The sequence below is a fragment of the Glycine soja genome, chromosome 11 (assembly GCF_004193775.1).
Source record: "Glycine soja cultivar W05 chromosome 11, ASM419377v2, whole genome shotgun sequence".
Taxonomy (NCBI): domain Eukaryota; kingdom Viridiplantae; phylum Streptophyta; class Magnoliopsida; order Fabales; family Fabaceae; genus Glycine; species Glycine soja.
Window position 1 is genome coordinate 33,273,889 of NC_041012.1, and position 18,125 is coordinate 33,292,013.

At 29.8% G+C, this 18,125-nt stretch overlaps 2 protein-coding genes across 2 annotated transcripts; both read left to right on the forward strand.

Annotated features, from left to right (window-relative positions):
- The first annotated feature begins 1,092 nt into the window (after positions 1-1,092).
- On the forward strand, positions 1,093-5,708 carry LOC114374417 (serine/threonine-protein phosphatase 7 long form homolog). The gene is made up of 3 exons (XM_028332058.1): positions 1,093-1,937; positions 2,022-2,086; positions 5,626-5,708. Exons 1-3 carry the CDS (start codon positions 1,093-1,095, stop codon positions 5,667-5,669), a joined length of 954 nt encoding a protein of 317 aa, XP_028187859.1. The 3' UTR covers positions 5,670-5,708.
- A 7,807-nt stretch (positions 5,709-13,515) lies between these two features.
- On the forward strand, positions 13,516-15,347 carry LOC114373216 (uncharacterized protein At2g29880-like). Its single transcript, XM_028330735.1, has 3 exons — positions 13,516-14,217; positions 14,311-14,727; positions 15,264-15,347. The coding sequence occupies exons 1-3, from the start codon at positions 13,861-13,863 to the stop codon at positions 15,345-15,347; spliced, it is 858 nt and encodes a 285-aa protein (XP_028186536.1). The 5' UTR covers positions 13,516-13,860.
- The last annotated feature ends 2,778 nt before the right edge of the window (positions 15,348-18,125 follow it).

The window sequence follows — 18,125 nt, forward strand, 5'->3', positions numbered from 1 at the left end:
AATGTTATATATGCCAGATTATATTTTGATAAATAAATAGTTTTAGGTAGTATAAGATAATAATTTTGTATAATTTAGTTTGAATTGTTAATGTTATATGGTAGATTAGATTTAGGTTTATATGATAAATTAGGAATAATTTTACATACTCTAAGTTATTAATTTTATATGGTAGATTAGGAATATTTTTAATTTTGATATGATAGATTAAGTTTAGTTGAAATTTTTTGTAAAATAGATTCGAAATAATTTGAAGTAGCGTAACTTATTAATTTTAGATTAGCTTTAGTTTAAATGTTGTATATGGTAGATTACATTTAATTTAAATATTTAATATCATAGATTAAGAAAAATTGTATGTACTGAAAATTATTAATTTTAAATTAGGTTAGAATGAAATATTTTATATTACGTTAGTTTTAGTAATTATTAGACAAAATATGTTATGTTTAAATTATAATAGTTTTATGTATTTAAAATTATTGATTTTGTATATTAAATTATATTACTCGTAATTATTTAAAGTCATTAATTTTGTATATGGTAAATTATTCATAGATTAAGAATAATTTTATGTAGTATAAATTATTAATTTTAAATTAGGTTAGAATTTAATTTTTTATATTACGTTAGTTTTAGTTATTAATTTTTAGTTTTTTATATTACATTAGTTTTAGTTTTTAATTTTTAGTTTTTTATATTACGTTAGTTTATAGTTGAAAATTTAATTATTAACTTTGTATATATATTATTTTATTTTTTAGTCAAAAATATAAATATTATATTATATATTAAAATTTATATTTGTATGTAATTTAATTTATTTATAGAATATATATGAATTAGGTTATTTGTATAATATATTTTGTTATTGAAATTAAAAAAATATAATTTATTATTTATGTAAAATTGTCTTTGGATGTGATTTAATTTATTTTGTATAATACATTTAAATTTCCGTGATTGTATAATACATTTAAATTTCCCTTATTTTAATTAAGTTTTTTGTAAATATACTTAATTTGTGTATGTATAATTAATGTATAAATTTTATCGTCAATGAATTGTTTTATATTTTATTTTGTAGGATCAATGGCATCTTCGTCGTCATGCTCATCGAGCATACAAACTAGGTCTGGTCCAGTTGATGGTGACGTCTTGTGGGTGCAACCCAAGCATGTTTCAGAACATGTTTGGAATGGGGAACCAGATAGAAAATTACACATTAGACGAGCAGTGCCGACATATCAAGGTGAAGAACAAATACCAGAGGAAATTGTTCCTCTACCTCGGCAATGTGGGTTTTATTGGATCATGAAGATGGGATACCTAAAGATAAATGCGGTCTTAATTAGTGCGTTCATTGAAAGATGGAGGCCCGAAACCCACACGTTTCACCTGAGATGCGGAGAGGCTACCATTACTCTCCAAGATGTATCAATTTTATTAGGTCTGCGTACTGACGGGGCACCATTAATTGGTTCGACAAATCTTGATTGGACCGATTTGTGTGAAGAATTATTAGGAGTCAGACCACAGGAAGGCGAAATTGAAGGCAGTGTGGTCAAATTAAGTTGGCTGGCTCACCATTTTTCTCACATAAATATTGATGAGGGTAACGTTGAACAATTACAAAGGTTTACCTGTGCGTGGATTCTTCGATTCATAGGAGGTGTCCTCTTTGTTAACAAAAGTAGTAGCAGAGTTTCCTTAAGGTACCTACAATTTTTACGTGACTTTGAACAGTGCAGCACGTATGCGTGGGGACCTGCCGTGCTTGCGTATTTATATAGAGAGATGTGCAGCGCCACCGATTACAAAGTTAAATCAATCGGAGGTATGTGCATCTTAATCCAAATGTGGGCATGGGAACGATGCACCACTTTAGCTCCAAAGAGGACACCTCCCGTCATAGAAAATAAACCACTTGGACACAGGTTTGTCGTTAAAAAAATTACATTTGAATTGAAAATATTTAATGATGGAACATGTTGACAATGATGATTTCATTTTTATTGTAGGTGGCTGCGACGTGGAAATCAGCATATCGGCAATGATGATCTTAGAGTTTTCCATCGCAAATTGGATCTAATGAAACGACATGAGGTAAGAAGATCGTAATGTAATGGTTAAATTATATTTTAATATGTTATGTTTGACTGAAAATTGACAAGTGTGTTGTTATATGTAGTTTGTCTGGGAGCCATACACACCAACTGTGATGGCAGCGCTGCCTTAAATTTGTGTGGTTGGAAGTGTAGCCTGGTTCGCGGTGGTGCCACTGATTTGTTTTCATGTTGTTGAGTGGCACCAACCCGATAGGGTTTTACGACAATATGGATTGCAACAACCTATTCCCGGGTGTCCTTCGCAACCGCAGAATCTCCATGGCATAACGCTCAAAGGCAAACAAGATGAGAATTGGTTCCACCTGTTGGCCCCAATCATTAGTCAGTGGAACAATGCAGCTCAATTTAGGGTCGACGTTTATCCTCGACAGCAGGGCCTACTGGGTTTTAACTCGGACTATATGGTGTGGTATAGGCGTAAAACAAAGATATTTGTCGACCCAAATAATGCAAACACAGCTGCATTGATATTTATCTGTTTTTCAATGTTTAACTTCTAATTATTTTCTTAAGCGTGAGCATTAATTTGTTGACGCTAATAATTGCAGGGTGAAGTTGTGGAGACTTTATAGTATATGGTGTCACCACAAGGGAGGAACACATGGACAGTTGATGATCTCGTGCCTTACGTGAATAAGTTGACGATTATATCAGAAGAGCAAGAGAGAGTCACTGAGCCAGTGTCACATGGTCCAGCATCAGAGCGTGAATTCCCAGCACCAGAGTTTCACATTCTTCAGTCAAGTGTTGAAACTCGGGGCTTAGGCAGACGAAGGGAGCCTGTTGAAGCGAAGCAATATTCGCAACAAATGATGGAGCGTGGTCATGGAATGTATTACACGCCTGCAACATTTTCCGAATATCCTTCACAGATGTATCAGTATCCCTTTTAAAGTTAGTGGTTAGGGTTTATGGTAAGTGGTTTAATTTTAGGGGTAGTGGTTAGTCGTTTAGGGTTAGTGGTTTATGTTTAGGCTTGGTGGTTAGGGTTTAGGGTTAGTGGTTATGGTTTATGGTTAGTGGTTAGTGTTTAGGGTTAGTGGTTTATGTTTAGGCTTGGTGGTTAGGGTTTAGGGTTAGTGGTTATGGTTTATGGTTAGTGGTTAGTGTTTAGGTTTAGTGGTTTATGTTTAGGGTTGGTGGTTATGGTTTAACGAATTCATTGAAGCCCACAAATAAGTAATGTACAAAAGGCAAAATGTTTTAAACTACCGAATTCATTGAACCCCAGAAATTCAATACATTGAACAGAACGTAAACAAATACAAGTCACTCGACTAACATACATAAATCAACGATTTGAACAACTCCCACGCTCAGATTGCATTGGACAGCGACGCCTGTTATGCCCTTCGGCTCCACATCTACTGCATTTTGTTCGGTGCTCAGATGGTTCGACCCAATCCATCTCATTTCTTATCCTTGTTGATTTTGGCCGACCTTTCGCACGAACTGTAGTTGGGTCAGGGATAAGTGTCCATGCGTCATCAGAAGGAGGAATAGCCGCTTCATTCCCAAGAGGCCACCATTGTGCGGAGTAAGCTTTTAAGATGTACTCATTTGTATAAACAACATCTATATATTGGTAGTAGTTCATGCTCACGTAACCACAAGCTGCAATAATGTGTGAACATGGATAGTGAAGCGCAGAATACCTTCCGCATTGACAATGACGACCATTCAAGTTTACTGCCCACTTTTGTCCGCCACGTTGCGTTATAGGGTTGAAGCTCTCCTCTACTTAAAACCTTGTGGAGTGGATATCATACACGCGAACGATGTGCGTACAAGCTTGTTCTTGATTTTTCCTCAGTTCTTTAACAAGCTTTGAACAATATACTTGGCCTTCATTTAACTGTCTTTGCGCTTGGCGGCCACGCTCAACAAAGTACTTTCGACACCTACTGTACGTTGATTTGACCAATGCTGTTATAGGAATGCTGCGACAATCCTTCAAAACCTTATTGATACATTCTGAAAGGTTGGTTGTCATGTGGCCATATCGACGTCCTTCTCTATCATAAGCCATCGTCCATTTTTCCTTTGAAATTCGATCAATCCATGTGGCTATGGCTGGACTCAGTTCACGAAATTTTTCTAAATTTTGATAAAAAATATGCTTGCAAGGAGTGTAGGCTGCATAAAATTAGTTATGAATAACAATTTTAAGTATAAATGAAAGTAAAATAAACGTGACCATCAAATATGAAATCTTACCCAATTTCTTCAACATTTCTTTTTGTTTGGCATTATTGAATTTTCGATTGAAGTTGCTTGCTATGTGTCGCACACAGTAGACATGATAACCGTGGGAAGGTTGCCAACCAAGTGCTTCGTTAGCGACAGCGGACTTTATACTCGCGTGTCGATCAGATATGAGACAAATACCATTTTTATCAGTGACGTGTTCACGCAAGTGTGCCAAAAACCATGACCACGCTGTCAACGTCTCACCTTCAACCACCGCGAATGCTAGAGGATGGATGCCACCATTTCCATCTTGTGATGTGGCCATTAAGAGGATCCCACGGTATTTTCCATACAAATGTGTGCCGTCAACTTGTATAATTGGCTTACAGTACTTGAAAGCCTCTTTACATTGGCCAAAAGTCCAAAAAACTCTATGAAATTGGCGGTGTTCGCGACTAACCGTATTTCCAACGATAAAATCGTCATGTAGTATTTGAAAATACGATCCAGGAGAATGATTTTGCATGTGTGTTAGCCACAACGAAAGTTTCGCATATGACTCATCCCAATCGCCATATTCAATTGCAATGGCTTTCTGTTTCGCCAACCAAGCTTTTTTGTACGACACCTTGTACGCAAATTCACTGTTAATCCTCTCTTGAATCAAAGAAATTTGTATTGATGGGTCTTCTCTGATCATGCCTGTCAATAACATAACAAAATTTAAATGACAATTAACAATAAATGAACATAATATGAACATAAAATACGTACCTACTACACAAGTGACAATTAAATCTGAATCAAGTTTCTCGTGATCTTGTGTCATGCTCATATTCAGACATGTGTGTGGTCCACCCCATTGTGTGACTTTCCACGTATCTGTTTTTTTAGATAAAATTGCCCTCATATAGAAAGGGCAAGGACACTCTGCATTTTTATTCAAGCAACAAACCACATACTTGTTTGATTTGCTTTCAACAACTTTGAAACTTTGATGCACCTTCATAACATAATGTTTGACTGCATTTTTGACCGCATCTTTACTATCAAATTTCATGCCAACATATAATTCTTGGCCAACATTAAAGGTCGACGGCATCTCCAAACCGCAAATGTCCTCCTCATCAGGATAACTCTAGTTGATATTGTTATAATGTAAAGCATCATTCCAAAATGGATTTTCAATTCGTTGTGCACCTAACAGTTCAAAATAAAAAATCAAATCATACTTATTTAACATTAAATACAATTGTCATCAAATAATAAATGTATTGTCAAATTTTTTTATACAGCAAATTATACCTTCTGCTGGGTGAACAATTCTTACTGGTTGAGGAATGTCGATGACTTCATCGTCTGTTTCAGATATACCGTCAACACTGTCATCTTCGTTTACCGACTCTTCAACGTATGAGTTAGACACAAGATAATCATCATCATCATGATCATCATCGTCTTCGTCAATATGTAAATTGCTAATTTCCACATGATGTAAGCGAATTTGCAGAATGAAACATTGAACCACCAGCGACATCCTTTTCTATGTACAATTCCAGAACTGACATTTGGTCTTGTTGTTTAAAATTTTCCAACATCGTTTCAACGTCTTCGTCATCACAAATTTGCAAGGCAATATATTTTCCTGACACTAAAAATCTACAGCTGATAGCAGAAATAATTTCATTATTTTGTAACTTTACCTTATCTCCAATTTTTTTCTTCAAAGCATTGAAACTAATTCCACGTTTAATCTGAATCTCTTTTTTACTTCCTTCAAATATTACACCATCATTATCTTCATATACCCTTCCATTGAAATACAACACTGTTATAACCGAATTCATCCTGTATCTACAAAAAAAATATTTTAACACGTCAAATAAATTACAAGATAGTCATTTTTAACACAAAAACACCATATTTCTCTTTTAAAGTGTAATCCCAAAACATCTCTTTATTGGAACTTTACATTCAATTTCTCTTTTAAAAAATTTTAATTAACTTCAAATTAATTTCATGAGACACACTTAAAAAAATGAACAATTTCAAGATAGTCATTTTTAACACAAAATTAAATAATTCATGAACGAAGTTAGTATTATAAATAATTAATCTTAACATTAATAGGTTTAAAATGGAAAAAGCTAATTACAAAATTACTAAAAATATAATAAAATATTAACACTTTCAAGTTGAACGCTTATAAATTTTTAACACACCAAAAACCAACTTAATCTAATTAAAAAAATACTACAACTTCATCTTAAAAAAAATTCATACTCAAAATATTTACTTTAAATAAATATAATCTACAAAAAAATTTTATTCAAAGTTCAAACATTCATCAATTTTTAACACACTAACAAATTTTGAATCTAGAACACATTTATATGACATATCCGATGGGACGATGCAAGAATGAACATTGAACCAAAAGATTAAATTGTGTCAATGTGTCAAGTTCTTCTCTCCAAGATACGCTATAGAATCCAATCCCACCCACCAATAACTTTATTTTATACACAATATAAACTATCAGTAGAGGGGGAAACTATTAAAAAATTACAATGATTTAACTGAAGTCAAGAGACAAACCATATAAGGACAATTAATATAACGATCATTGGCGAAATAAAGGTATATATGTTTGGAAAGCGAATTTAGTTATGGATCAAATAATTCATGTACACGTTTAATCGGCATGTATGATTATTTTGGGAAAAAAAGTTATAACCAAATAAATTTATTGACAAAGATGTAAATAAATTTATTTCACGAAAATTGTTCACGGAAGGAAAAGATAGAAGCAATTAAACGCGAGTTCTGTACAAATTATCAACACCAACCTAATCTAATTAAAAAATTATTACAAATTTCATATTCAAAATATTTTTATTTTCACTCAAAATATTATCTTCAAATTAATATTGTTACACAATTTTTCTTTTATTTTTGACATTTAAACACACATTTAAACAAGCCTATCAAATAAGTTAATTTAATTTTAAAATAAATAAATACTATATACGAAAAATAAGTTACAACCTAACAAAATAACTTAAAAAATATTTCATACCACACAGTTTTTTTCACAGCTAAATCCACCAAAACAAAACAGAAACAAGCTCAAAGGCACGGACAATTGCAAAAAAATGAAACCTCTGAAGCAATTGCAAGAAAAGGAAAATGAAGCAGTTGCAAGAAAAACGAAATGAAGCAGTTGCAAGAAAAACGAAATGAAGCAGTTGCAAGAACAAAAGTATAGGGTATTTGAAGACCCTAAATCGCCAAGGGAGCTGGCGTTTTCACCCTAAATCGCCAAAGGAGTTGGCGTTTTCAGTTGTCCTTCACTTTCTGGAAAAGCTGCACCTGCAAAAGCTTGCTGCTACGCGTAGGGAAGCGCTGGTTTGACCAGCGACTCCACCCTGCATGGCCAAAGCGCCATTGTAGGTGGCGACATCACTGCTGTCACCAGTGGCAGAGGCGACACAGCCACGTGTCGCGTGCCTGAGTGTGGTGCTATTCATGCTAGCGATTTGCATGAAAAATTCCACTGCTGGTACGTAAAAAACAACACTCCTGTGGAAATTGTTTACAAAGAGCCCTAGTCTGGGAAATAGTTTCTAAAAGAAACCTAAAGTGGGAAATTTGCCCCTGTTTCGAGTTCTAGCAAGTAATGACCGTCGTTAAATGCACTTATTAACCGTCGTAAAAAGCCTTTTTTTTAGTAGTGGTTGATGTTCATTAGCAACAGGTACTGTTCATTTACAGTGGAAAGTAAATTAAGAAATAAAATGTTGGAAAAGTCATTACCAAGAGCAAGAATGAGGGAGTCTGAAAAGGTCGAGGAGCACTACAGATCGAGGATCATGGTTAGGGATTTACATATAATCATGCCTAATAAATAATTAGATTATATGTGAGTATTATAACTATAATCATAATTAATTTTTAAAATGAGTATAATTTGATATAACTAGCTATTGTTTTTAAAATATGAATATATAATTAATTATTAATAAACAAATTATACCCAAAACTAATTACATAACTAATTATGGAAAAACAAAATAAGTTATTTAAAATATTCATTTCAATAAAACAGTTATAATTTTGTAATATAATTATTTTTTAAATAAAAATATGTTATTTGATATACTCATGACTAGAAAATTGATTATAATATTTTCATACCTATTTTTATATAATTAATTATATCTAAAATCAATTACATAATTAGTTATGAATGAACAAAAATAAGTTATTTAAAATATTCATGTCAATAAAACTAGTTATAGTTATTTTCTTAAAACTTTTTTTTTACATCCCCAATGGTGCTCGAGCAGGTTGTTAAAGAATGGAAATTGCTGAGAATATTTCTTGACAAGGCAAAAGCTCGAATGGTAGTTCAGTGTCAGATTGGAATTGATGTTATGAATGGATAATTTAAGAATTGTTTGCAACAGATCAAACTTTTAAACCCTGGCTTAAGTTTTGTCACCAAGGGGTTGGATGCTTTCTCCATGGAAGAAAATCGGAAATTAAAGAGCTTTCGCTTGATGGAGTCTTTTGAACCCCATGTCCAAATGCCATCAAAATGGCTACTTTGAAAGGAAAACACACATGTGGTAAAGTACTGTTTGATATAACATCAAATCAAAGTGAGTTATCACACGAAAGCCACTCGTAAGTTGTTAGCCATGTAAGTCAAATTTCTAACGATATTTGGACGACAAAAAAATTAAAAAAAAAATAAAAATTATAAAAACAAAATATTATTTTGAGATCAAAAATAAATTTGTCCCAATTTTAAGGCAATAAAAATATATTTAAACCTAATATAATCTATCATCAAACAGTGAAGTAAAATGAGTATAATAAATTAAATTTAAAATATATATCTAATAATTTATTCAATGAATATAATAATCAAAGAGTTTTAATATTAATAAGTGTTATTTATATAAAATCGCATCACTCATAAAAATTCATTTGCTTGCAGTACTTTAGCATGTTGTACTTACAAAGTTGAAAATGATCTTTTACTAATAAATTCACGATTAGTTATTATTATTATTATTATTATTATTATTATTATTATTATTATTATTATTATTATTATTATTATTATTATTATTATAAAATATTACATTATTTTTCTTAATGCAGTTCTGCTCGAGTGGGTACATATTTAAGACTTAAATTCCACATTATTAGAGAATATTCAATTTGATGTGAAACAAAATGCTTATTACATTTAATAAATATAATGCAGGTAAATTCAAATAATTGATTTTTTGTAATTCATATACATGTGTGCAATGCCAAGCTGTAATTGTGCGATATGTTTGTATTTACTTGAATTATGGACTTGTTTTTTGATCGATGGACTTGTTGATAACTTGATAATGACTGATGATGGACTCCATTGCCTAATTATTTAACTGTTGATAACTTTTTTCTATTCTTCAATTGATGATAACTTGATAATGAATGAAGGATTTGATTAGTTCTTTAATGGCATTGGCATTCCCTCGACGGCTCGGCCCTCAATAGTAAATAGAATAGAAGCCATTCACAAAAGCACTTTCTACTTCTGTATATAACGTGGCTTATTAGTCATTAGACTGTTCGACCAATATAATTAACCCAGAAAATCTCCTGTAAACAGATTGCCACGTAGCATTGACTTTGTATAAAATTCACTAGCTACCAAGAGTTTCCGTTCGTGTGGCTTGGGTTTCTTAAACAAAATATCAAAATTCATCTAAATTAATTATAGTTAACACATTCCGTGTTGTTCTGAATTTGTACACATGATATGACACGCAGTAAGGACAAATTGATAATAAATTTGCTTAAATACGCAAGCCTCCAATCATACATTTAATTTATTGATAAAATATATTATCACTTGACTTTACTTAATTCATTTAAATTAATATTGAAAATTAACTTAATTTAAATGCAAGGAATCAAATTATAAAATTTATATAAATAAATTAATAAATTAAAAGATAAATATTCAATTTTGTCATTAAATTTGTAGACACCGACAATTATTCTTAAATTTACAAAAAGTGACAAATTTATCTCATCATTAATTTTCATAGGTTAATCTAAAGACATGTCTACGTATCATGAGATAACAAGTTCGAGAAGGAGATTAGGGAGTGTCATTACTACAGCTCCGCGGTTGTGATAAGGATGAAGGAGGGGATAAAAATTTAGAGAAAGGAAAGGGGTAGAGATGGAAAATGAAAAAGAATAAAAAATAAAGGATAAAAATCAAACCGTTAATTAAATAATTAATAAATCCAATGGTTGGTGAGTTACTTTGTAAAAAGTCAAAATTACATATGACATTTTAGTCCCACTACATCGGCAAAGATGACAAACTTTCTAATGACAAATAGGCCCAGAGATGTAAAGTAGACACTTTCCTTTAGGTTAACAAAGAAAATTAATGATAAAATATAAATTTGTTGTACTTTTTATAAATTTAATGACAAATTTTTTATTTTTCATCTTTTAGGTAATAAATTATCAATGTCATCTTACAAAATATAAATAAAAGTGAGTATTTATCCTAAATTAAAAATTATAAATAATCCCAAGAAATTGGTGGAATAAAACAAGATAAGAGGTTTGGGTTTGCACCTCCACCTACCTTAAAATAAGCCTCACACTCTTTCTCTCAATTTTTTCTACAAAAAAAAAAAATCTCCTATATATAGACATATATCAATAAAGATTAATCTAGTTGATAAAGAACAAACTCATCAAACAAGGATGTGGATTTAATTCATGTCATGGATGTGAAAATCTTATTATGAGTAATTTATAAATATTTCAGTAGATGCTCTTTGAATCTTGAGGTTTGTTCTGATCTTGATAAACTTTCGAAATTCAACTCAACTAAACTTTTTATTTTCTAACAATTTACCAATTATTACAAATTTTTCAAATTATAATAATTAGTCATAATCTACTATAAATAAAAGATAAATATATTTCATATTTCATTTCTTCTGATCTTGCCTATTTTATTAATGGTGATAGGCGGAAGTTAATAGATGAATATATTTGTCACACTTTTTACATTATTGGAGACTAAATTTTGTATTTTAATCTTTTAGGGTGCATTTGTCGACGAATTACACACTCAGAGACAAAAATGATTATTTATCCTATTCCTATTTCCAGAGTGCGGGGAGACAAAAAGTGAATAAAATAGTATATGATAAATATATCCCCTTGTTGGCAATTAGAGATAATCACGTTGACAATCATTTCAGTGACAAACTCATCTTTTTATGTCACTTAAAATATTTTATTAACGATGACGGACGAAAGTTAATATATTTGTCACACTTTTTATACTTTCAGGGACTAAATTTTATATTTTCATCTTTTAGAGGCGCATTTGTCTATGAATTACATATTTAGGGACAAAAATAACTATTTATCCTAAATTTTTTTTATCGATAAACTATTTTCTTGAAGACATTTACCCGAATAAATCTAGGTTATGATTGACAATGACGTGCAGCTCAATAGTAAGACTCTAAAGTAGAATATAATAGAGACCATTCACGAGGAATACAATGTCTACTTCCGAAAATAACATGGTTTTGGCTGCTCAGCCAATGTAATATTCCAGATATTGGCATGGTAATTTAATTTGTGCATATCCTAAACTCTATTGCATTTAAAAAGATTATAATATACAGCATTGACTTTGTATCCTATTCACTGCCAGCATATTTCGCTTGGGTGGCTTGTGATTTTTAAACGAAATGAAATCTCGTCATTATTTTATCTAAATTACTATTTAATTAACGAATTTCATGTTGCATTTATTGTTACTGTTGTTTGCTTCGCATGGCATGGTTTGCCAAAGTACTCGAGAGATTAATATCCCATCTGGATGGAGACATTTATACATTAATATCATGTATTCATGCTAGAGCTAATGCTAATTAAAAAATCATTGTCATCTAGTACTCTTAAAACTTGTTGATATCATTAACAGATCACCTCACAAAGCAAAAGACTTTTTTTTTCTTCATTAGTATATGCACGTCTTGCTGATGGCCGGGGGATGGCTTTCACATTATCAATGATGAGTTCTCTTTGCCTTTAAAAGAAAACAAAGCAAAAGACTTTTTAGAACACCTAAAGACATGACGTTATTAAATTAGCTTAGAATAAGTCAAACCTTAAAAAGGTTAAGCCGCCTATTTTTATTGATACTTTGATGGAGATGGAACTAAATTAATCACTATATGATCGTGACGGACCAAAAACTATCAAGTATTAAAGATCATTTTCACTAATATAATTTTGTTTGATAAAAATTAAGATTTCAAAGGATTTTAAAAGATTTTTTTATGATTAAAAAGTCTTGTGATATTCAATCAAGACTTTTATAAAATATAAATAAATCTTGTGATATTCAATTAAGACAATAAAGATTTTTTTTTCAAGGCAACAAAATCTGTTGGTATTCAATTGAGATTTCTTACCACTTTTAAAATGTCTTTTGGTATTCAAAAGTAAATAGATTTTGATGGATTCTTTTGTGGAATGGATTTTGAGAGACTTTTTAGTTAGAAATACACATAAAATACTCCTCCAACAATCTCACCCAAACCCTTGAGACTTTTCATAATCCTCCAAAGACTTTTTCTTCTCCTGCCGAACAAGACACAAACCACTACCAGGTTCATTCTCTTACAACTTTTCAATCAATTTTACCTATTTTTTTAATGGCAATCGATAGTCAATATTGTTCATACTATATGTATATTACGCAAATCAAAAGAAAAGGGTGTTGTATATGTTTCAAGATTTCGTATTCATATTGTTTTCAACGTCCAGGCAATGAATATGCATCAAAAGAATGGCAATTGATATGCATCAAGATTTCATATTGCTTTTTTTTAGTACTGTATATGCAAATCAAAATAAAAAACTCTTTTTTTTTCTGTTTCTTCAACTTGTTTTTTTACAACGTCCATTATTATTATTATTATTTTCTTGTGTTATTATTAAAATGTTAATTATTAATGTGTTATTATTATTTTTTTGACAGCGTGTTATTATTATTATTATTATTGTGTTAATAATTTTTTAATTGTTATTGTGTTATTATTATTGTTATTTTGTTAATATTTTTTTTTTAAATGATTTTATGATATATGAGTATTATTTTTATGGAAAATGCTAACATGTGCCCTTAAGACACTTGTTAGTGTATTATGTATAGAAATTTTGTATTGAAAGTTGTGCAATTTACTTTTTTAAAAGTCAAAAATTATTGTTTTTAAGACATAGTTACTATTGGAAGTATCCTTAACATGTGCCCTAAGTGCGCATGTTAGCATGACCCTTATTTTATTATTAGGTAGTTTTTTATTGGTTTTTCTATTGAATTGTATATTATTCGGGATATAGTCACTATACTTTTGACAATTAGGAAACAATAACTATTTTTGTCAAATAACTAGTTTCTTATATATATATTAGCGATCAAATGGGAGATTCACAAGAAAATAACAAAGGAAAGAGTAGAGACAAAGATAATTATGTATCTTGGACTATGGAGGATACCAATGAGTTGTTGCACCTCTTGGTGGATGCTATGAATAGGGGATTGCGTGATGCCAATGGGTCACTTAGCAAACAAAATGTAGAACGAATAATACTTCCTCAACTCAATGCAAAAACTAAATTCCCTAAAACTTATAGTCATTATTTGAGTCGGATGAAGTGGTTTCGAAACCAGTATAACATGATGTCAACCCTTATGCGCAACAACTCTGGCTTTGGATGGGACCCAATTGGAAAAACTTTCACTGCTCATGAGGATGTATGGAAAGATTACTTAAAGGTGAGCTAAGTTCATAATCTTTTAAATATATTAATAGTTATAAATTTAGTAAATTATAATATTTGTAGTATATTAACAATGATTTTTTTTTAGTCCCACCCAAGTCACAGCAAACTTCGAGGAAAAAGTATGGTTGATTATGAGTATTTGAAGATCGTTGTTGGGGGTGGAGTTTCTAGCGGGAATAATTCTATATCAGTCGATCCAGATGATACTGATGCAACAACTTTTGAGCCAGAAAATAGAACTGTTGGGATAGAAGAATTTTCATATGATCCTAATAGTGATACATTCATAACACCAAATAACTATGAACTAGCATATCAGCCTCCATCACCAAACCAACCAAGTCCACCATCCCACCCCCCTTTAGATTCAGAGGTTCCCATAGAAAAACAAAACTGTCACAAGCGAAGGAGATCCGAGTATGGAGGGAGTTCAAGCGCTGTTGGGATCAACAATCAAGGCAACGTTCTGGAAAATCTTTCTGTTGGCATTGGGACTATTGCTGTGAATTTTGAAAAAATATCCAACATAATGGAGAAAAGAGAAAAAGATAGAGATAGAGATAGAGAGCTCGAGGGTATTATTTGGGATGTTATAAAAGAAATTCCAAATTTGGATGACATAACGCGTTTCAAGACAGCTGAATTGTTAAATACTAAAGCAAAAAAAGATTTTTTCTTGAAGATGTCACCGGAAGAACGTTCATCTTGGATAAACTTTAAGTTAGGGAATAATTAATATTTTGATCATCTATTATTAACATATTATTTTAAACATCGTGAGTTTGTTGAACTATATCTTTTGGGTCTCTATTTTGGTTGAAGTATTTGGTTTGTTTTTTGGTCGAACTATTATGGTTGTATTTTGGTTGAAATATTTGATTTATTTTTTGGTCGAACTATTATGGTTGAAGTATTTAGGTTATATATTTTGTGAAATTGTTGTGGTTAAACTTTAGTTATATTTATTTTATATATGAATTTGTATTAACTTTGATATTAACTTTGATATTGACTTATAACCATGACCATGACATAAAGAACGAAGAAATGGATGAAGATATATATAATGAAGATACAAATGATGAAGATATAGATGACGAGGAAACAAATGAAGAATTTTAGGCAATAATGACTTTGTTATTAAAAGGTTTAAAATTTCTATCGTTTTTATTTTCTTTATTCAAACATTATAATTTATTTATCATCTTTTTCATTCACTTTTGTAACTTCCGTTATTTTTTTGTTTAAAATGTATTAATCTTTCAAAATCTTAAAAATCCATAAAGTACTTTAAAAATCTGTGTTAGAAATCCATTAAAATCTTGGGTTAAGAATCCTGATTGTAAAAAGTCTTTTAAAAAAAATCTTTTAAAATCCCACAAAATCAATACAATCCCACATAATCTTTTAAAATCTTCAAGATTGTTTTTGTCAAAATATTCTCTCAAAATCCCAATCCAATACACCCCCTAAACAGTTAATCCTTGAGGTGCCTATAGAAATTATGAGTTACGTTCTAAAAGAAATTTTACATTCAAATATTAATTTATTACAATTTGTCAATTTTTATTATTAATTTTTTGAAAGCTACAAAAGTTTTTATCAGAGTTTTATAATTAATTATTTCTAACATTAAAATTTTAATATATTAAATAATAAATTTATTATATATGTAGTACATTTTTAAAAAATAATTTTAAGATATAAAAATAATATCAAATATTTTCAATATATATATATATATATATATATATTGTGTACGTAATACTTTTATGGAATATGAATTTCTTTTGTATGCAATTCTTGAAAAAAAAAACAAATATTCTAAAATAAATCAACATTAATATAATATTTTTCAGTCCATCCTTATCTAAAGTTTTCAATTATGAAAAACTGATGTAAAACTGATGTTAAAATATTATTTTAAATTTAGAAGATAAAAAATAAATTTGTCTTAATTTTAAGGCAATAAAAATATATTTTAAGCTAATATAATTAATCATCAAACAGTGAAGTAAAATTAATATAATAAACTAAATTTAAAATATATATCTAATCATTTACTCAATGAATATAATAATAAAAGATTTTTAATATTAATAATTATTATTTATATAAAATTGCATCACTAATAGAAATTTATTTTCTTGCAGTACTTTAGCATGTTGTACTTAAATTGTTGAAATTTATTTTTTACTAATAAATTCCCGATTAGTTAGTGTATGCATGCATACATTATTATTATTATTATTATTATTATTTTAAGAGATTACATAATTTTTCTTAATGCAATTCTGCTCGAATGGGTACATATTTAAGACTTAAATTCCACATTATCAGAGAATATTCAATTTGATGTGAAACAAAATACTTATTACATTTAATTAATGCAGGTAAATTCAAATAATTAATTTTTATAATTCATATACATGTGTGCAATGCCAAGTTGTAATTGTGCGATATGTTTGTATTTACTTGAATTATGGACTTGTTCATAACTTGATAATGACTGATGATGGACTCCATTACCTAATTATTTAACTGTTGATAAATTTTTTTATTCTTCAATTTACGACAACTTGGTAATTAATGAAGGATTTGATTAGTTCTTTAATGGCATTGACACTCCCTCGGCGGCTCGGCCCTCAATAGTAAATAGAATAGAAGCCATTCACAAAAGCACTTTCTACTTCTGTACATATAGCGTAGCTTATTAGTCATTAAACAGATTGTCACATAACATTGACTTTGTATAAAATTCACTAGCTAACAAGAGTTTCCGTTCGTGTGGCTTGTGTTTCTTAAATAAAATCAAAATTTATCTAAATTAATTATAGTTAACACATTCCGTGTTGTTCTGAATTTGTACATGTGATATAACACGCAGTAAGGACAAATTGATAATAAATTTGCTTAAATACGCAAGCCTCCAATCATACATTTAATTTATTGATAAAATATGCATGTTATCAGTTGACTCTACTTAATTCGTTTAAATTAATATTGAAAATTAAATTAATTTAAATGTAAAGAATCAAATTATAAAAAATATATAAATAAATTAATAAACTAAAGGGTAAATATTCAATTTTATCATTAAATTTATAGGTCACTCACAATTGTCTCTAAATTTACAAAAGGTGACAAATCTACCTCATCCTTAATTCTCATACGTTACCCAAAAAGACATATTTACGTGTCATGAGGCGACAAGTTTGAGAAGGAGATGGGAGAGTGTCACTGCTACGGCTGCTGTGGAGGTGATAAGAAGAAAGGAGGGGATTAAAATTTAGATAAAATATAGGGGTAGAGATGGAAAATGATAAAGAATAAAAAATAAAGGAAAAAAATCTAACCGTTAATTAAATAATTAATAAATCTAATAGTTCTCACCACATCAGCAAACATGATAAACTTTCTGATGACAAATAGGCCTAGAGGTGTAAGTAGGCAATTCCCTTTAGGTTAACAAAGGAAATTAACATTAGAATAAATTTATTGCACTTGTTATAAATTTAATGACAGATTTTTAATTTTTTATCGTTTATGTTGTAAATTGTGAAAGTCTTACAAAATACAAATGAAAAGTGAATATTTATCAATTAAATTAAAAATTATAAATAATCCCAAAAAATTGATGGAATAAAACAACACAAGAGGTTTGAGTTTGAACCTCCACCTATCTTTAAATAAGCGTCACACTCTCTTTAAATTTTTCCTAAAAAAATTATTATATATAAATATATATCAACAAAGATTAATCTAATTAATAAAGAACAAATTCATATTAAGATGAGGATTTAATTCTTGTCACGGATATAAAAATATTATTATGAGTAATTTATAAATATTTTTATAAATATTCTTTGAATCTTAAGGTCTATTATGATTTTTGTAAGC